The sequence below is a fragment of the Lissotriton helveticus genome, chromosome 1_2 (assembly GCF_964261635.1).
Source record: "Lissotriton helveticus chromosome 1_2, aLisHel1.1, whole genome shotgun sequence".
Classification (NCBI taxonomy): Eukaryota; Metazoa; Chordata; class Amphibia; order Caudata; family Salamandridae; genus Lissotriton; species Lissotriton helveticus.
Genome location: NC_136058.1, coordinates 162,088,269 through 162,110,246, shown reverse-complemented (window position 1 = coordinate 162,110,246; position 21,978 = coordinate 162,088,269). Strand labels below are relative to the sequence as shown.

General features: G+C 43.5%; 1 protein-coding gene across 1 annotated transcript in view; it reads left to right on the top strand.

Moving 5' to 3' along the window:
- The first annotated feature begins 1,615 nt into the window (after window positions 1-1,615).
- CPT2 (carnitine palmitoyltransferase 2) overlaps window positions 1,616-21,978 on the top strand; it is a 102,870-nt gene continuing 82,507 nt past the window's right edge. The window contains exon 1 of the mRNA XM_078670510.1: window positions 1,616-2,116. Within this exon, the coding sequence (XP_078526636.1) occupies window positions 1,944-2,116 (173 nt within the window). The 5' untranslated portion in view covers window positions 1,616-1,943. The remainder of the gene's footprint in view (window positions 2,117-21,978) is intronic.

Sequence of the window (21,978 nt, the reverse complement as noted above, 5' to 3'; positions counted from 1 at the left end):
GTCACATATTACATCATTCATGACATGGTCAGTGACATCACTGATGACATCACTGATGACATCTCAAATGACATCACTCATGACATCACTGATGACATCTCATTTGACATTACTCATGACATCATTCATGTGATGATACGATGAACCTCTTCAGACTCTAATATAACCGTAGATACACTCAGTGTAAACAGACACTCACAGACTGTCACTCATCCATGGAGTTACTCACACACCTAATCAGTCTTGCAAAGAATCAATCACACCTCCATTTGCTCAACTATATCGTTAAACACACCTTACTTATTGAAACATATAATAACACATATTTACTCTGTTATACAATCCCTGATACAAGTTCACAATAATCCATACAGCCACTCACACATTCACTGGCTCTTATGCACAGTTATTTATATATGTCAACTACCACATGTACTGTGTTTTACATATGTACTTACTTTGACATGTAGCACTGAGATATCCATTCACTCACCAATACACTCATGCACACAGTAAACCGCCCATACAGCTGTTTCCACATGCACTTTTGAACCCATACATCTAGTGAATCAACTGCTCACACATCTATGCACAGAGTCATACACCTCCCAGCCACCCACACACACACTCAGTCTCCCATACAAATACTTGGCCAACTAATCAATAACCCATATAGTTAGTCATATAGCTAATGATCAACACATGCATCAGATTACAAAACAACAGACACAATGGTGCACAATTTAAAACAGTTTAGTCACTAACCCATGCACTCAGTGAGACACATTTAATCACTCACTTATACAGTCAGTCATGCACCTACTAAATACATCATCCAGACACTTATACATCCACTCATTCTTCAATATATAAGACATATTTTAACTTTACAGAAACATACAGTCACTGGATGTTGTCATCAGTGATGTCATCAGTGATGTCATTTGAGATGTCATCAGTGATGTCATCAGTGATGTCACTGACCATGTCATGAATGATGTAATATGTGACATCATCAGCAGTGGATTGCGGGTGCGCGATATATAGTTAGTACAACTAACTATATATGGAATTTCAATGGTTTTGTGTGAGTAAAATAAGGTTTTTTAAATGCTAATTCCTAACTATATATGGTCTATAACCTATGGTTTTTTCAGTGAATTTTCAAGGTTTTGTAAATGCTAATTCCTAACTATATATGGTCTATAACCTATGGTTTTTTCAGTGAATATATATATATATATATATATATTCTTTGTAGTGATTTTTATTAACTGACTACTATTATTAGTAGTAGTAGTAATAATCATAATAATAATAATAATAAGACGAAATATTATAGAACGAGAAAATTAAATAGTTTTGAAGAGTTTTAAAATACATGAACTGCCTTTTTTTAATTAATGAATACAAATAATATATTAATATTACATTTACATTATTTTAGTAATATGAAATAATGTTGTTAGGAATGACGTTCTGCTACTAAGGCTCATTGAGTAGGTGGGTTTTGAAACCCTCATTTACTTATCCCCGAATAAATATGAGCAGTTAAAGATGGCCGTTAGATTAGCGAAAGCAATGGAGCAAGTTAGAAGTCGTCCTTGATGACAGTAGTCCTTCTTTGGTGTTTAAAGCGTGAGTGAGCGGGTGTGTGTGCGAGAGAGAGATTCATACCGAATGGGTCATATCAGGCAGCACGGATCAATTGCTAGAAAAGTATATCTTATCGCACCCCAGGGGTACCTTCGGCGGATTATTTCTGCGTTTCCTCCTAACGAGAGTTGGTCCTTTCTCCATTTCAATAGTAGCTGAGTGTTGAAAGGAGGAAGCAGGGTCAATGTGTTGAAGAGCTAAAACCTCTCACCCATTGGACTGTACAAGGGTCTGTGCGTGTGCATCTCTATTCTCTAGTATTTTTGGGGTAACTCTTTTCCGCAGTTATGGCTAAGGTATTGATTGCTTCCCAGTTGAACAGAAGTGCATCGCTGCTTCTGCCTGTGGCACCTGCTGCCCCTGCTCTGTGCCAGCGTAAGTGGTACTGCAGCCGGGCAGACCCGGAATACCTGTGTAGAAGTATTGTACCTACTATGCACTACCAGAACAGCCTGCCAAGGTAAGAACATTTAGCTGGGGTGTATTCCTAAAAACAGGAAAATGCGATTGTGGTAGTGCTTTTATTTATTAACATGCCGATCGTGAGCAGTTCAGCTGTGCTTTAGTAACTCGTTAATCATATCCATTTTTACTTAATAAAGTGACGCCACAAATCCTATATTAATCTGTTTTGTATGTTCGCTAAGCGCGCAGATCAACTTCATGTAGAGGGCAGTGCAGAGACATGTAGGTGAAAGGTGAAAATGGGAAAGATTTAGTGCAAACCAGTATGCTCCTTCAAGTATAACTTGCTGTACAAGTCTCAGTCCACGGGTAAAGATTATGTCGAGTAGATATTAATGGGTACTTTATAAGTAAGTCTCCAGTTTAGTATTTTAGTGACCCAGGTTAATTTTATCCTTGTTGGTAGGTGGAAGAGGGATCGAAGGTTTGCTGTCGTTCTCTAAAATATCCACCCCACCCAAGTACTTGCTGATCACATGCTTCAAATGTGCTGATTCTCCAGCCGCACATAATCCTGACATGCACGCAGTTGTTATTCTCCAAGTTTTCTAAAGTGTAAAGATCAGACACGATTGGACAGTTGTTGGTATTGTGGAACCGATGTCTTACCAGCTCCCAGAGCAATTGGCTAGAATAGAAGAGAACGGGCACCAGGACCAGGTATCCCCTATTTAATTATAACCATCTCCTGTTCCTTTTGCTGAAAATGTTGGTTATGCCGCAGTGCCACCGAGCATCCGTTCAAACGCTTCATACAATACTAGGTATATGTTTATGTATATGTTATCTATTGTACTGTATAGCGCTAACTGCCCGTATATAAGGCACTGAAGCGTTTGCATACTTGGACCAGCTACGCCTTGTAGGGTGTGTGGTTGGAAAGGTGTTTTTTATCTTACGTGGAAAGTGTTTCCATATCGTGCAGGATGACCACCAAGGTCCGGGTATTGTGTTATGGATGCAGTGTTCCGCATTGTAATGGAGGAAGAGGTGAGGGCAAGATAAGCAGGTTACGGTTTTCAGTAGGCTGGTTGCTGCACTGGGTAGTCCAACAGATACTTTGTTTAACGTTTTTGATCCTAAACACAAGGTCACAGTTATATTTATGTTTTTTGAGGCACATGGAGATTAAGAAAATTGCCCAGAATTACATTGGAGAGAGAAATGGTGCTGGAGATTTGCTGGGATACTCTTTTTTTTTTTTAATGTTATCCAATGTCTGAATGTCATTGTGACCTGTAAAGAAAGTGTAGTGTAGTGTACTGTACTGTGTATCTAGTCTGAAGTGGTGGACTAGACTATAGAACTCCAATTGACCAGCAGTATGTGAGCAAACCTTTCAATTATTCCATACCTGTTAAATTGTCAAGGGCTGGATTATTGGCTGGTAACACTGATTTTTTCTATGGAAATATTTTGAATTTGCACCAATAACAGTACTCTTGCAGTATTGATCACAGGTTTTGCACCTTGAGCACAATTTTTGCATGTATGTGTTCACATACATGCAAAGAGATTTAACTCTTTCATCCTTCAGAAAGCCCCTGGCCCACAGGCCATGAAACATTTCTTGAATTCGCCCTTTCATCTTAATTCTCTTTAAAATGTTTTTTTCCAAAACCAGGTATCAAACCTGGATTGTTTAAATAAAAAAAAAAAAACATGATGATAAAAAAATCTGCAGTGGACATCTTCGTAGATTGTGGGGTTTCCAGCTTGAACATAAGTTGGTTTTTACATTATGCCTTTCCAAGAGCAATTTGGTAAGCTTGTAAACATTGAGGAAAAACTTCCAGTTAATGCATTCAAAATGCAGGCTATAGGATTGAAAGTTGCTGTGTCCATTCAACAACCTATTCCTCACCTCAATTTATGGTTGAGCAGGCCTGGTATTTGTTCTAGAGCAGGAGACCCCTGGTACAAGTCCTCTAGTAAGTGGTGTACATGATTTTGGCATATTGTTCATCAACAAGTGGTCCTCATTTTGATACGTGGGCCATCCCTCCCCGCCCCCATGATCAGGTCAAGGACATTAGTAATGGTTAGTGGCAGTTGATTATAACAGTGGGTTTTAGTTGTTTTTTTCTGAACCATAATGGGAAGAGTGCTTACTGCCCTTCCTGGTAAACTTTTATATAGTAAGTATGCTTGCTTACATGTTAGTTGGGGTAGCAATTTTGGGGTACTCCAATGATTGAAACAAGGTATTAAGCTGCAGGTTAAACTCCATTGTATTGATCAGAGCTACTGTTTCTCTCCCCCCATTTTCTGCTTTTTAGTTCACACTCACCTCTAAATTCTTCATGAAGCCAGTTACAATTGTCTGGTTTGAATCATTATGTTGGGGGAAGTAGTTAGAAAGGCCTTGTGTTGCTAACTAGTTATGGACTAAGCTAGCTCCAGTAGTTCCGACTGTGGCCTAGCCAGAGGAACACTGTTGTGAGGAAGACACAGAATAAAACTAAACACAGGTCTATTTGCCACAGCCTGAAAGCAGTGTGATTCTCCCAAGGCAGCCACAGAGTAACTGCCTCAAGTGAAACCCTCGCTTTCCAAGCAACAATAAAACATAAACAAAGTTCCACATTCCAACCACCAACCCATTACATTACTACACATCTCCTCCTTTAATACATAAACAAAATAAAAATAAGGAAAACTATATAAAACAACTAATGGGTAATTAACATAAATCGAGTACATCAAAAAATACAATAGATGAACAATGCAAAAAGTAAAAACGTAATAATATAAGATAGAATACATTCCATCAAGGCCCCTGTACATAATTACTCAACGCTAAGATCTTTGAAAACCTGCTGCTCCTCTCTCCTCTTGGAGAACACTCCTGCCGATTTCCTCAATACTCATGTCTTCCTTTGCCCTGTTAACACCGCTCCTCAAACACACATTCAAGCTACCAGTCAACCCATTGTCAATCATCAACATAAAGCCATTTACATTTTCATCATTGTACCTACCTTTGTCCTTCACATCACCCCCTTTTTAATACAATGCCGCTTTGCATTGATTCCATGTGTTGCCATTGCTAAGAACAATGTACTTTTTGTGCTCCTCTTTCATCATGTAGGGGCCCCAAAACTTTGATAAAGCCCTGATGCAGCGCCTCTCTGGAAATAATTTCTAAAATCCTCATCACCTTTCCCTGAAGTCACATTTACTCGTCAGTGGGGCCCATAACACTGATTTCACTTTTATGCACTTTCTCTCTACTTCATGGATTGGTGTGATTCAAAGTAGAGCGGCTGGATCATAGCGGAGTGTCTAAATTCAGCTAAACTATTTACAAAATATACATCTGCAGTTTAAATTCTTTCACCATGGTTCTAGTATTAACTTAGTTTATTCACACACCACCATTAGTTTCGATAGATCATGCTAGTAAAAATTAGGCTAAGGATGAACAAGACCAGCTTAATTCTCATTTATCTAATTTTTATTTAGCAAAGATTCTTTGTCAGGACTTATTTTATTAATCTAAAATTAAAGTATACTGAATTCAGGTTTATTAATCGTAACTCTCAAACATTTAATTTAATAAATGTAAGCTCAGAAATGGACATTTATTTAGATTCAAAGGACACTGTTATTTAAGAAAGAAGACATAATAGTTCCCAACTTCATCATTCTATTTCCTTAACTATTAACCTCACCTAAAGATTCTGTTCCCATTCAGGCTAAGTTTAAAATCTCAAGAAAAACGACTAAGTTCTTACGCATCAGGAATCAATCAGCATTCCGGCAGCATGTCAGGATACATCAGGAAAGAAAGTTTTTTTACCTCATCGGAACGCCTTCTTTTATACCCTTTTTACTAACTAAACTATCTAAATTTCTGAAACATTTGGGGTCGCTAATGTCTCTGATTGGTCCTTTCAAGGGGTGGATGAGCATGACCTCATCTCAGCTTCCGCGACTTCAGCAATTTTCAATATGGTCATTGTTTTTTATAAATGTTCATGTCACTCGTGTCCTCAATTGGTAATTTTGGTCGTCTTTCTCACGATCTCACTACGGACTTCCATTTTGTTGGCAGTCATTCAGGGTTCCAGGGCAGTTTGTCCTTGACCCATCTCATTCAGCTAGAGGCTTTGCAAGCTTCGTCGGCAGTTTTCATTTACAGCTCTGCGCATGCGTAATACGCCTCAAACTCGATTTCATGCAAACGTCCATTTTTCTACTGGCCGCAGAGGCCCATACAGGAACTATCATAGAAACAAACACAGATAGCTATTAAATATTGAATTAAAACCCATTATGTTTACCTCCCCCATTACCAAGGTATCCCTATTAGTTGTTACCTAGCAAATAAAAGCACAATTATGTGTGATCTTCTTACCCATCTTCCTGTTTCTGCCACAAATCAACAAACAAAAGCACATTCATTCTGCTTTTGAATTAATTTAAAGCTGCGTGTTAGTTTAGGACTCGACGAAATCACGTTATTAGTTAATTACGTTTGCAACATAAGCAAAATTAGTTTCCCACGTGTACTTGTGTAGGTGCAAATTTACTCTAGGTTGATTAGTATTTCAAACCACTCAATTAGTTCATGTTACTGTTATGGGAGAGGGATTTCGCAAGGGGTATACAACATTTTGTTTCTACCCAAGCTCCATCACCCCCACACACTCTACCACAATGCTTAACCCAGTCACCTACTTGAATAATGTCACACACCTCACTCTTCAGAACTCTCCTCTTCACTTGATTCTCACACTTCCACAACCACACTGGAGTCAATTTGGTGTTAGGTTTCCTTCCCCTTATACTCCAACAGAAAAACCTTAGTCACGCTATTTTCCGTCATGGGATGAGTACACGCCATGCTATTGAGTGTATTTTCCACATCCCTGCCTGCCTAAATCGCCATGAGGATTGCACCTTTGACCAAGTGATTAGCCCTCTCCACCATACTGTTTGCCTGGGTATTGTAAAGTGCTTGGCAGTGGTGTTTTATGCCACTATTCTCTACATATGACTTCAATTCATCCCATTATCTGTGATACGCAACTGTGGAAAACCCTCCTCAAAAACACCTTATCCATTACCTCAATGGTGCATCTAGCTGTCGCCTCCATCATAAATCTCATACTGAGGCATCTGAAATGGACATCTACTATGACAACACATTTTTGATATCTCCGCGTACACCCTGTACAGGACCAATAAAGTTTATGTAAACTGTACTCCAAGGCTATCCCAGATCAATGACCTGCCCTGACACAGCTTGTACACCCGTTTTAAGTCTTTTTTACGTTCCCTGCACATGATGCACTCCTCAACCAACTGGTTGCCCATATCAGCCATCCCTTGCCTGTCTAGCCCATTTATTTGTAGGTCGAACCTAGCGTTGCAGCGCATGCGCTGCTCACTTTGCGAAGCATGCAGTATTGAGAATGGTGTGGAGGCTCCGTGTAAGCTTCGCCCACTCTCTGCCCATCTTTTTTTATTGGCTTAGGTCCTAAGTGCTGCTTTCCCATTGGTTTTAGCCTTATTAGTCTCTCCTCCTGACGGCCATGTCGTCATTTGTATCCTTCCATGGCTGCGGCAGCAATGGATGTAAAGCAGAGAGACTAGCAACCGGTGCTTGTTGAGAAAAGTGGTGTGCATGACAAACTTTAAAGGTATGGGACACGGATTGCTCCTGAAATGAAGATGAGGGGCGTCATAAGCCACTTGTTTGCTGCGTCTGCGTAGCTTTTGCGCGCCCGAGAGGCGCCACGTCAGCCTTTGGTCGGACCCTTTAGGTCCCGGGGATGATAATAGATGCAACTGGGGGTACCGTGCCACCCACTCCCTGGAACTCGTCGTCACATCTTCATGTACTCGAGTCCTACAGCCCAGACTTCAGTGCCTCGAAAGCTTGGTTGAAGCAGTCAGTGGATCAGTCTGATAGGGGGCGGTGTACATTGCCCCTCCCCGGCAGCAGCAGCGGCGCAGAGCCCCCTGCTGCTGGTGGACGCCTGGCTCGTCCCACTCTTCTTTGCGCTCATCATGCTGGTGGGCAACTCACTGGTGATATACGTGATCTCCAAGCATTGGCAGATGAGGACGGTCACCAACTTCTATATAGGTTATAGAGCAGCTCATTCACGGGGGTTCCCTTCCCCTGGCTGTAGCTTTGTCATGTTTAAGACACCTGCCTGCTCGGAGAGACCACCCCAAAATCTCATTATATAATTTGCATAAGTAATTGAAAGAGTTCCAAGTACGTGTGCAAAGGTGTCCCAGTTGTGTTCCATTTCTCTTATACTCATCTTTGCCTTCTTTCCTCTTTGTCTGTTACTTCCGCCATCTTTTTTCTTTCCACAGATGACGAGCTTCACATGTGTGTGTTCTGGAATTTATGTAAGACTGCAATAGAATCAAATTTACTTCAACTGTAGTAGTAAAGGATGGGACTAACTTTACAATTCTATGTCAGGACCGGAGGCGAGGATTATGCTCATTCTCTCTTCGCTTTTTTATTCACAAATTTTCACAGCAGCTCATTAAACTTTTTTGTAACCAAACTACATTTCCCATAAGCAAGGAAAAGAGAAAAAACATTAACAGTCTCTATATAGTCCTTTCATGCTGTCAGTATCCCTCAGGCAATAAATTGTGTTGTCATTTCCTGTCCCTCCTCTTTCTTCGCTGCTGCGGCTCGAGATAAGTGATTTTTCTTCTGTCTCTCCCTATTGTGCACTGTGTGTATTTCTGGAAGTTTCGGGGGATTCTGTTTGGTTTAAATTTTGCTTTACAGATTCCCTTTTTGAACCGTGGGAACGCTAGTGCGCTCCTTACGCGGTTCTGTTTCCACGTTGGGGCCGCGGTGCGGTCCTTCGCCCGCTGGAGGGCGGGGGGGGGCGACGCGACGGGTGCACCGGAGCGCATTTTCTGTCACTCAAAGTTAACGCGCTCCGGTCACCGATCAGGTCCGCGCCCGACTTGCTCTGCCTGCAATCGCCCAGCACATAGTCTAGGTCTGTATTAAACACATTTCCCTCATTTTTTTTAATCGCCCGCGCAACGCGGGTCGGTAGTGGTGCTCTGCACCTTGGGGGCTTGGCTCTCCTCAAGCCCGGTAATTCGGGTAGGTACCGGTTGTGTGGGCTTGCTAGGGTGCAGCCATGAGGACACCGGGAGCAGGCAATCTGAGTCCCTGTGAAAGTTTGGGAGTGTTGGTGTCCCAGGGGTTGGTAGCCCCGCCAAAATCCTACCTGTGGCAGTTAGTCATCTGGGAGACCCTCAGTGTAAAATTGTTCGCCTGGTGCAGGCTTGTGCTGGGGTTACCCAGTTTGGTTTATAGCGCTTAGGCTCATTTGTTGATAGCGTGTGGGCTAACTGTTTTGACATGGACAATTCAGAGGAGCAGGGCTATTATGAGGAGGAGGACTCCCTTGCTTACCTGCAGTGGGATGACGACTTCTATAACAAAGTCGACGATTCCATCTATAGAGCGGTCACGGAGCTTATGACTCCTATGGAACAGCGCCTGGCGGACAAAATAGAACAATTGTGTGCCAAGGTCGCCTCTCCCAAGGTAACGGGCCGCCCCGAAGGGGCAGGAGGATCAGGTCAGGGGGACGGTGAGGCTCCCCCCCTCCCAAGAAGAAGTGCACGGAGGGGGTTGATTCGGACGCATTCGAATGCCTGAAACAGGCTTTTCTTGAGCATACTGCCCCTATTGTGGTGCCTCAGCCTACCCCTCAGTCGGAGGTTCCCCCACCAGCCTCTCCTTCCCAGCACGGGGGTACTCCGGATGACTCCGAGGATGAGGCGGCCTCTTCACGGTCTTGGAGACCTTCGGGATCTTCCGACCCCCCGGTGACAGGTATTTCGGACATGCTGTACCCAGATGACCTAGTTCATCCTATGTCGGCGGAATGGGTCCCCGCTGAGAAGGCGGCGTTGTACGTGGCGTCTCGCCTTAGAAAGCCCCTTGAAAACGAAGCACGGAGTAGATTGTGGGCTGAATGCCCACGTCTCACCCTGGTCGGTAAGGTGTCCCTAACGCCGAAAATAGAGAGCAAGATGGACACGTCCCTGGCGAAATTTATCAAGGACCCTAAGAAAGGGATAAATAGGTCCTGGCGGGCATGCCAGGACAAGTTGCTAGATGCTGTAGGTCCAATGACAAAGATCTTGGACATTGCCGAAGAGGCCCGTAGCTCGGGTTCTCTTATTGATCCTGCGGTGCTCTCTGCTTGGGCGCAATGTGCCATCTGTTTTATAGGAAATGCAAACTGCGCTTTGTCGACAGAAAGGCGTAGGTCATTGTTGATAAAGGTGGATCCTAAGTTGGGCGACTTGGCCTGTTTGGAGGCAGGAGCGTCGGCGCAGGGAGGTTTATTCAGCGAACCTTTTATTAAGGAGCTGGGTAAATTTGTTGCCACATTCACCTCCCTGGACAAAGTGCAGGCAAACATCAAGAGGGTCTTCAGCCCTCGGGTTGTCCGGCCGAGGTCAGCACCAACAGCCCCAGGGAAGGGGGCAAGGCTCCGGCTGTGGCCAGTTTCAGACGGACCAGCGGTTTACCAACTTCTACCCCACAAGAGGGCAATGCTTCCGGGACCGAGTAAACTAAAGGGGTCAAGATGGAGGTGCCAACGGTAAGTGTCTTGCCAGTGGCGCAGTTGCGCGTGGGTGGCAGGTTGGCACTGTTTTTGCCTGCTTGGGAAACTCTTACCGGAGACGCTTGGGTGCTTCAGACGGTAAGGGGTTTCCAAATAGAGTTCTTTGGGACTCCCCGGCAATATCTTCGGCCTCGGCTGATAGTGTTTGGCGCGGCAGACGCGGTTTTGGTGGAAGAAGAGGTGGCAAGCTTGCTCCGGAAGGGAGCAGTGTGCCGGACAGAGATTCATCCTGCAGGATTTATCAGCAACATCTTTTTAGTGGACAAGACGGACGGCGGTCGGAGACCGGTCATTAATTTGAGGGAGTTCAACGAGTGGCTGGTGTACAGGCACTTCAAGATGGAAGGTATTCATCTACTCCGGGATGTTCTCCAGCCACTCGATTGGATGGTGCGGTTGGACGCGTACTTGGTGGTACCGATCTTTCCCCCGCACAGGAGGTTCCTCCAGTTTCTTTGGAAGGGTCAAGCGTACGAGTTTTGTTGTCTTCTGTTCGGCCTTTCCTCCGCCCCTTGGTGTTTCACCAAGGTTCTCAAACCGGTCATCGAGTTCTTGAGAGCCCGGGGAGTCTGCCTCATAGTGTACCTGGACGACATCCTCATTATGGCCCAGTGTCCGGTACAGTTGCCGGTGCATCTGCGGATGGCGGTGTCCTTGCTTCAGTCGATGGGGTTCGTTATCAATGAGCAGAAGTCTCTCTTGTCTCCGACTCAGAGGGCGTCTTTCCTGGGTTTCGTGATAGACTTGGTTTTGGCCACGCTCAGTCTGCCTTCCAGGAAAGTGGCGAAAATTCGTCACGAGATCCATCAAACTCTATCCAAGCAGAGGACTTGCGGCATAAGGAGGACTATCTAACCACGTGCCAGCAAGAAAGAATTACATTTTTTGCGAGCTATCGATTTAGGGCAGGCTCACTTGTCTTTATTATTTAAAATAAAAAATCTATTTTTCTTCACCGACCATCTTGGTCACCTACACGAGCACTTACTTTCACTCTTTTCTGTGCACACCAATTGACAGTGAACCCCATTTGTAAATATTTGTATTTTATATTTGCTATTTTCAAAAAAATATATATTAAATGAGTAAGTCTCTCGGACTCTGGTGAGACATATTTGCTTGGTTTTATGTGTATTTTTTCTTGTATCAATTGATATTTTGGGCTACTGTATTTGTCATGTTCTGTTCTATATTAACCATAGTGGATTTAATCTAATGATGACTAAAGTGACTAATTGAACTATATCATTACATTGTGTATGTTGAATCAATGTCTAGGACCAACTGTTGACTATAATACTTGATACCCAGGTCCTTTGACTACAATTGGGTTACCCCTTGTTTTATAACAATGAGGGATTTTGACAGCGTGAAAGAACTATATGGAGACTGTTAATGTTTTTTCTCTTTTCCCTGCTTATGGGAAATGTAGTTTGGTTATGAAAAAGTTTAATGAGCTGCTGTGAAAATTTGTGAATAAAAAAGCGAAGAGAGAATTAGCATAATCCTCGCCTCCGCGTCCTTAATAGAATTGAAACTTATCTTCTCGTAGGCTAGGCAAATTTCTATTCTTTAGTGAATTGGTTGGTCATGTTCGCAAATTCCAAACTGAGTGTGTAAATTCATTTCAGTCATTTAAAATTCAAGTTTGCACCTTTTAAATACGTTTTCTGACACACAAACAATGATGACAGGGGGGGGGGGGGTTGTGCCAGTAGCTGCTTACAGGGGTGAATTAGAGGCATTTAACTTAAATGCCACAAACTTGCAATAAGTATTCAGTGGGCCAGATTCTCAAAAAGTTGAAAATGTACCTGGGTAGATTTACCTTTCTTCTTGGAGCAACGATACCTTTTTAAAATCTAAAATTCACAAAAATCTAGTCCTACTGGGAAGCTACACAAGTCTCAGCTTTTCAATAGCCCCCTATGCATAAACACATCTGCAAATGCAGCATGTGTACATTTACGCAAGCTTAATTTTTTAAGATGTCTTTTCTCTATAGGAAACCGTTTTTAGGTCCAGCATTGCAGCGCATGCGCTGCTTTCTTTGCAAGGCATGCAGTATTGAGTATTGCGTGGAAGCTCTGTGTAAGTTCCGCCCATCTTTTTTTATTGGCTTAGGTCCTAAATGCTGCCTTCCCATTGGTTTTAGCCTTGTTAGTCCCTCTTCCTGATTGCCATGTCATCATTTGTATCCGCCCATGGCTACTGGCCCCTTTACTTTCAACACTATTTTGTTCCCGTGTCAACAGTCTGAGACTTATTGGCCTGCCCGCACTCCCATTTCAAATGCAATAGGTCGCACGTAAATTCAAATCCTATTGCATTGCAAATGCTTGTTTAGGTCGAGCATTCAAGGCCTTTTGTATATAGTTTAGTATATATACTTTAGTATTTACTTATATGTGTATGTACTTTGTGGGCCCTGGAGATCAGCCCTAAGACTTGTCTGCTTCTGCTTAGGAACTTTTTTTTCTGTTCAACTGCCTCTATTTAACTATCTTGATAGAAAACGACCAGCAGAGGTCAGTAAAATACCAGAATCACTTTAGCATTGTCTAGATTAGTAGCTCTCCCCGTTGATCGCAACAGGGGCTGCGAGCTAATTGCTTGTTACCAATAATTCAGATCTGAGACTGCACTTATTTTAACAGCGTTTTTATTGTGTTCTGTGAAACTTGGACATCGTTTGAAATTTTGTATCTGGGGGGTTCTTAACTAGAGATTTAACTGGGAATTATAACAGGCACTCTAACACCCTTTGACACGCTTGATCTTATCTTTCCTACCTCCGTTTTCGACTAGCTGCTCAGCGTCTGGCGGCGGTGGGCGCCATCTTGGGGGTAGCGGGGTCAGCGCTCTAGTCGCGCAGGACTCCCGCCCTCCCAGTATACTTAAGGTAGGCTTATCGGCGGGTGCATTGCCTTAGTAGCTCTCCCCGTTGATCGCAACAGGGGCTGCGAGCTAATTGCTTGTTACCAATAATTCAGATCTGAGACTGCACTTATTTTAACAGCGTTTTTATTGTGTTCTGTGAAACTTGGACATCGTTTGAAATTTTGTATCTGGGGGGTTCTTAACTAGAGATTTAACTGGGAATTATAACAGGCACTCTAACACCCTTTGACACGCTTGATCTTATCTTTCCTACCTCCGTTTTCGACTAGCTGCTCAGCGTCTGGCGGCGGTGGGCGCCATCTTGGGGGTAGCGGGGTCAGCGCTCTAGTCGCGCAGGACTCCCACCCTCCTCACTTTCCTATATAATGTGTGTCATATCCAGACGGCGCAGCGGGCTGGCGCAGCGAGCGCGCCGGGCGCGCGCCGAAGCCGCGCCTAAGCCAAGCCCGTCTGTGCCCGTCCGAGCCTGGACCGAGCCCAGGGCCACCCCCCCTACACCTTTGGCGACAAAAAGGTTAGTCTATACAGCAAACGAACTTCACAACCTAAACAAAACCCTATATAAGACACACGACCCCCCCCATATGCCAACTATCCGATCCTATTGGAGGGCCATTTCTCTGCACTCTTTGCACAAATAATAATCTGGCAACACCTACACCCCAGAAATTGATACATGCAGCACTACTTAACGCTCGCTCGCTTCCATGTCATAAAATTGAAATATTAGAGCTGCTTAATACCTATGCCATCGATCTCCTATTCCTTACTGAAACTTGGGGAGACGATGCATCAGGACCAGATTTTAAAGCTGCCATGCCAGAAAACTATTGTGTCCACAGGCAGGACCGCATCTCTGCACATAAAGGCGGAGGGATTGCAATAATATACCGCAACAGCCTCCGCGTCAAAGCCATTGACTTAAAACACAGGAGCTGTGAGGCACTTGCCTTTACGGTTACTCTTACCACCAACCAAACATTCACAGGCACCCTTTTGTATCGACCTCCTGGCTCTCGTACGACTTTTCTCTCACAACTCCATCAATTGAGTGAGTTAGCCGTGGACCACAAACATTTCACTTTCTTGGGAGATTTTAATTTTCATCTCGAATCCCAAACTGACAAAGACACCGACCAGCTTATTAATGATCTGCTCTCTGTAGATCTTGAACAACTGATAACCGCTCCTACTCATAAGGCAGGACATACGCTTGATGGTATTTTTACCAACAATCCTTATATCATCAAGAACAAAAATTTTCCTCTAACATGGTCAGATCACTTTGCCATTCTATTTGACATCAAAACTAAAACGATAGCTTCTAAAAATACCTCTCAGAACTCCTACCGAACCACTAGAGACTGGAAAAATTTAGATTACAACCAACTCACTCAGATTCTCACTGATGCCTTCATGGATATAGATAACGAAACCGACCCCAATAATGCAGCCACTAGATACACCTCCATTCTGGAAGGGGCATTTTCCATACTTGCTTCATCCAGAACTTCCAAACTCAACAGGAAGACCCCTTCAGCCCCATGGTTTACTGAAAATCTCAGACTTCTACGACAACATTGTCGCAACCTTGAGCGCCACTGGCGCAAACACTACAATTCTTCAGATAAAACAACATACAAAGCTGCACTTCATAACTACAAGCAGAGCATAGCAACAGAAAAAAACATCTATTACACCACCCAAATAGATCAAGCTAAATGCAGCATGAAGAAATTGTTTGAAGTCGTAAACCACCTTGCCGAACCACCCAACCCTCCTTCTGAAACATCCCAAACACTTTGTAACAATTTGGCTGACTTCTTTTCTGATAAGGTCACATCTATATTTAAGGATTTCACCCCAAATTCCAACAATACGGATTCTCCAAATACTCAGACAAACTCGGTCTCTACTGCTCTCACGGAATTCACTAGGATACATTCACAACACATCCACAAATTAATTCTGTCAATCAAATCTGGTTCCCCACTGGACCCCTGTCACCCCTCCTTACTCAACACTATTTCAGAAATCATCACTTTACCTCTGACACACATCTGTAACATTATGTTTTCAACAGGTTCTTACCCCACTATTTGGAAAAATACGGTAATCAGACCTCATCTCAAAAAACCGTCTCTTGATCCTTCATTACCTTCCAGCTATCGTCCTATTGCATCCCTACCGTTCCCAGCTAAGATCTTTGAATCTGTCATGAATAAACAACTGTCTGACTACATTCAAAACAATGACCTCTTAGATGATACTCAGTTCGGTTTCCGACAAGGTCACGGGACAGAAACTGCCTTGATCAAGGCGGCAGATGAAATAAGGACCACGATGGATAATGGCGGACAGGCTGTCCTGATTCTGTTGGACTTGTCGGCGGCTTTCGACACGGTCGATCATTCTACTCTGATCGGCCGTGTCGAGGCCATCGGTATTAAACACAAGGCCAGAGACCTTATTTCATCTTTTCTGGCCGACCGCAAACAGGCAGTTAAGTTAGGCACTTTCACTTCTCCTACTTTCAGCCTTCCTTGTGGAGTCCCTCAGGGTTCCTCGCTAAGTCCGACCCTTTTTAATATCTATGTTTCGGACTTAGCGAGGGTAATTAAAGCTTATAACATCAACCTAACAACATATGCCGACGATACCCAGTTGGTACTATCTATACATAGAAATGGACTCGAGGTTGCAGCAAACTTCAAGGACGGCATGAGGGCTATCAGCAGTTGGATGGCTTCCAACTGCTTAAAACTTAATTCATCTAAGACGGAGGTCATGCTTTTTGGAAGTATTCAGCCTCTGTGGTCCCCCTTATGGTGGCCGGAGGAAATGGGAACTCCACCTCAACCTGTCAGTAAAGTCAGAAACCTGGGAGTAATATTTGATGATAAACTCCTTTTTCATCATCACGTGAACGCGGTAGTATCATCATCATTTAACATCTTAAGGAAAATAAAGAAACTGCTCCCATATCTTCCCATGACTGCAGGAAAAACACTTATATCTACACTGGTGTTTTCACGCACTGACTACTGCAACGCCCTTTTCCTCAATGCACAAAAAAAGGTCATCTCCAAATTACAAATGGTACAAAATGCCTCTGCCAGAGTTCTACTGGGCATTCCAAAATCTAGCTCTGTCTCGGGTTACTTGGACCAATTGCACTGGCTTCCAGTCAGAAGTCGCACGAAGTTTAAAGCCCTCTGTATTGTCTATAAGGCAATAAACAACATGGGACCTAAATTCCTTAGAAGTTCCCTTAAGCCTCTGGCTACCCCCAGAACGCTTCGCTCCAACACGGCTCATCTGCTTCAGATACCCAGAACAAGGAGGGTTAACTGGGGAGATAGATGTTTCACCATAGCAGCTGCAAAGCTATGGAACTCCCTTCCTTTGAATATAAAATCCAGCCCATCCCTGATCATTTTCAGAAAACAGCTAAAGACATGGCTGTTCTCTCAACGTTACGATTAATCACTAATCTTCTAACTGTTATTTAGAGATCCAACTACTGGTGGCAGCTCTTAGCCCTCAGCGCCGAGACACCCAAGGGTAATTGCAGCGCTTTAAAAAAAATGCATAAATAAATAAATAAATAAATAAATAGATTCCAGTCCATAGAAATTGTCTTCCACGAGCACCCTTAGACAATAATATTTTTTTCAAATCTTGTATTTTCAGTGATATGACCACCAGGCCCTGCTTTTATATTTAAAACAGAACTTTGGACTATACCATTTCCAGCTGAAAGGAAATGTTTCTTTCCATGTGTTCCCATACCTGGGGCGTCACGCAGTTTGGTGCTTACTTTCCCTCAATTTTAAAAAACAGGAGATGTTTCAGCACCCAGGCTAATGTGCTGCATAGCTAAATACATATAAGGTCCCAAAGGCAAGACCGATTGCATTGCAAATGCTTATATTTTCATGGTTTAGCCGAGATGCCCCTCATGGGCAAAGTCATAAACCCATTACATTACTACAGACACCCATACAAAGGAATGGCCATAAAGCAAGGCAAAGACCTCACCCATTTACTTTGAAGTGGGGATACGCAATTAACCCCCGCATCCTGCCCTCATGTTGCAGTAGAAGAACTGTCTGATTGTAGAACATAAAGTCAGAGTGACTGTTTCACCTGAAACATTGTTGCCATGAAGCTGCGGCATACTGAAAAGAAAGCCTATGCATAGGGTCATTGGTTCTCTCCCCCAGTAAAAAGATTTTGGGACTTACTGTACATATGACTGGTCAGCTGGACTAGCTACCGTCCGCACAAATGGTTATGAGCTGGCCTTTGCAGCTCACCAGGTGTTCCCCTTTAACGGAAAGGTTGTTGTTATTTGTTGTTTGTTTGTTAAGGAGTTTTTTATAGCGCTAGCCTGACCCGAGGGTATCGGAGCGCTTCACAGCAGTTTTTGAGTAAGATTCATACAATAAAGCCCTATTCTACATATAGGTTTGGAAAGTCCTCGTGAGCTGAGCTGCATTGAGGTAGTATGTGAGTCCTGAGATAACTCATAGAGTGCATGTTGTTTTGGGGTGGATACAATAAAGCAGTATTCTACATATAGGTTCAGAAGTCCTAGTGTGCTGAGCAGCATTGAGGTAGTCTGTGAGTCCTGAGATAACCTCATAGAGAGCACGTTAACTTGGGGTTGAAACCCTAAGGCAAGGGGGTGCGCAGGAAGGGATCCAATAACAGGGAGGAGGTAAGTCTTATAGCAGCAATGTCTGGGAGAGACATGAGATAATCCTGATATCGACTGGGATAGCGTTCCAAATTTTGGGCGCGTTTCCGGCGAAGGACCGTGCAGCAGTTTTTTGTTTGCGTGTTTTCATTGGGGTGAGTAGTAGGGTGCTAGAGCTCCTGAGATACCTTTTCTGACCAGCCCTCTTGAGCTTAGCAGCCAAATACTCAGGTTTTCCTGTGTGCAGGGCTTTGTGTGTGAGGCAGGCAGTTCTGAAACTGGGACGCAATTCGACTGGGAGCCATTTCAGTTCTCTGAGTGCTGGTGAAATGTGGTCGTATTTCCTGATTCCAGTGACCATTCTAGCTGCTGCGTTGAGAGTAGTTTTGAGGGGAGCTAGGTGAGATTTAGTAGTACCAGTGAAGGTGGCATTCCCATAGTCTAGGCAGGATCCAGACAATCTCTTGACTGTGGCTCCCCAAGACTGAGGAAGATACTGCTGGCACTGTAGGACCCACAAGTTTGACTAACCTGCTTGTTGAGGACCTGTTCAGTTCAGCCAATGACTGAGGTCAACATTAAGACTCTTGGTGCATATCCCATTCTGCTTTCTTTCTTTTGAGTGGCCCCCAAAGTTGTCATGCTTCACTTTTTGTGCCTGTGTGAGAACTCCTGTGAATCATGATCGTCTGATCTTCTGCAAGCCTCCACCCTGTATTTTCTACTGCTTCTTCTGTGTGCAATATCCATGTGAGTATGTGAGCTACACCCTGCATTGCTGCACTTTTGCATCGACTTGTGCTTCATTTTCAAACAATGATTGTGTGAGCCTGAGTATTGCACCCTGATTTTTTTGCTACTATTTCCATAACTGAAACTCATGTGAGTCCATGTGCTTCACCGACACCTACTGTTAATGAACTCTTCACCTATTTTACCGTACAGTCACTCCTAGCAGATGACAAGTACCCACACTTTCTCTTCCCTTTTGTCACAACTCAATTCTTTAAATTTCTCTCTATATCTTCTGGGAGCCTAACTCAGACTACAACTTGCACAGCAAGCTGAACAGGGCTGGGCAACCCACTAGAATCAAGGGGTCGAGACTGCGAACAGTGTAATACTATTATTCGTTCCACTAGAAAGAAGAGACATGATACTAGTGCCAGGTTACCACAAAGAACTTATAGATAAGAAATACAGCAAACTCGTATGGAGACACACAATCCCTCCGTGAACTGATGAGTATAACACCCAGAGCTCTGAAAATGTTAACTGAAGCACAGACAGGTGTCTTTTTGTGCTTGACACAGAAGTGTTGTCAGCGGTCAGTTCACGATGAGCCTCTGCCAGACCAGATGTTCACAGCAGATATAAAGGCCGAACCCTCTAAGCGTGCTTGTAGGCAACCTGTCACTCCAAAATAGGTTTCTGTGAGTTGTCAGTACTCGCGCACATTCTCCTCCCAGCAGGGATGTTGTCTCTGAGATAGCTTAAATCCTCTTCGAACTGTATGTGGTCTTAGCTTTATCAATCCAATCATGGTGGTAGGTAGTGCAGAGAGACTTGAATGTATTGAGCAAATGATGGCCTCACCCTGGGTGGCAGAGCAAGACAGTAAAATTATACAATGATACGGGCACCAGTAAGACAAGTGACAGAATGTCACATATTTCAACATTATTCCTGTTAATTAACACACAGCAGATTTCCTATTTCGGTGAATACCATGTCTAACAGCTTTCACCTCACCTGCACACCCAGTTTTTTTGTGAAAACTGTGTGAATGTGACAAACTGCTCTTATCTTGTTAGTGGCTCCCATGAAGCTATTCAAGCTAGCAATTTGAGAACCTGAATAGAGTAGCAAATTGAGCCACCAGGGATGCTTACAAAAAAGCAATACTTTGCTATAAATTAGGGATTACCCCAATTGTTCCACTTGATCAATGCAGGTAAGCCTAAAACACAGCCTGGTTACAGGGCATTTAAGATACATTTTCAGATAAGATATATTAATCCAATAAAATCTATTTAAAGCAGAGTTCCTTTAATATTAATAAATCACATTGTAGGAAAGTAGAATCCTTCTAGCATGGTTAACCCCACTTTTTGCCTGGTGTCAGTGTGTTTTATGTCTCGCCTAAGCAGCGCGCATGCGGTGCATAGGAGGACCTTTAGCCGTCTATCTGCTCTTTTTGGAAGCACACACTCGTGCTTGTGGCGGCATCCACCTTGCAGGAGCGAGCAGGGGCACATCAGAAGCACGAGTATGTGCTTCCAAAAAGAGCAGATTGTGTGCGCACCACTGCCGGGTTCACCTCCTGCTCCCTCTCTCTCTCACGTGCGCTCCCAGGACAGGACTTCATTTGAAGTGCCGCTATTGTGAAAAGTCCATGTGTGTTTTCGTCTTGAAAGGACTTCATTTCTTGCTCGTTTAGTAGCCAATTAAAGGGACGGCTAAGGTGCTGCTCAGCCAATTTCTGAAGTCTACGTGAGTGATTGAGCCCCATGTGAATCTTGGCATATCTCCCTTCGATTCTGGTTAGAGTTGGATGGTTAATTTAGTTGTTTGGGTGTTTATTTCACATGTACATCGCTGAAACTGACCGTGCTAAATATCCTATTTGAAAACACACGTTTTGCAGAGAATGAATTGAAAAGCGAGCAAGAAATATTAAATCTATTACATTTTCTGTTTTTATTGAAAAATGCCAGAAGGTTAAAAATGCATGGGAAAGTCTTCGATTGAATTATTTCATGACACTCTCTCTAGTACAAGTCGTGGGTCAACCCACCGGTTTTACGCTAAACTTTAAAGGCACAGTAAGTGTTCCTTTTTTAGTTGCGCCTGCATTTGGTGTATTTATTTCTAACTTTTCTGAAAACTGGCTTATTGAAATATATAGCTTGTTTGTCAACCCAGAGGGCCTACACTCGGCTGCAGTATCCGATTCGTGAATATTGGTACCTTGGTCTGTCTCTTATGTCTCCACCCTTGCAGTCATTTCACAGCAGCCGTTGTCTGCCCTTGTGTCGAGTTGTGTGCAGCTTCACACACCTTACCTTAGGGCCTCCTTTGCACGATTGTGCACCGAACACAGAAGTGCTTGCTACATTTTTTTAAGAGTACAGAGGTGAGGCTAAATTCCCTGCAAAAAAACCCTAACATTCTGGTGCACTGCTCCACCGACCATGGAACTTGGCTCGCTTATAATTGAGTACTTCAGTCAGTGCATGCAGTGTTGCTAGTCTGTGTTAATAGTTGCCAGTTTATCTTGGCCGCAGTCATTACTTTCTGATAGTTCTACATGCGTTCCCTCTGCCTGTATATTCAGATGTGTTGGCAATTGAAAATAAAACGTGTAAAATTAGCAAATTGGCTAAAATCTTTGGGAAGCTATGAAATCTCACTTGAACTGTGAGCTCTGTTACCGGCAAACAAAACCGCGCTACACATCTGGACTGTCCAGCTTTCTCTGGCAACCAGAGTATAGAGACTAGAGCTGAAAATGCTCTGGTACTACAAGTCCGATCTTATTCAGAGATTTGAGACCTGATCAGCTGATATGATCCAGTCCTCTGTGACTGTACTGTAGCCGTCGCTTTGCTC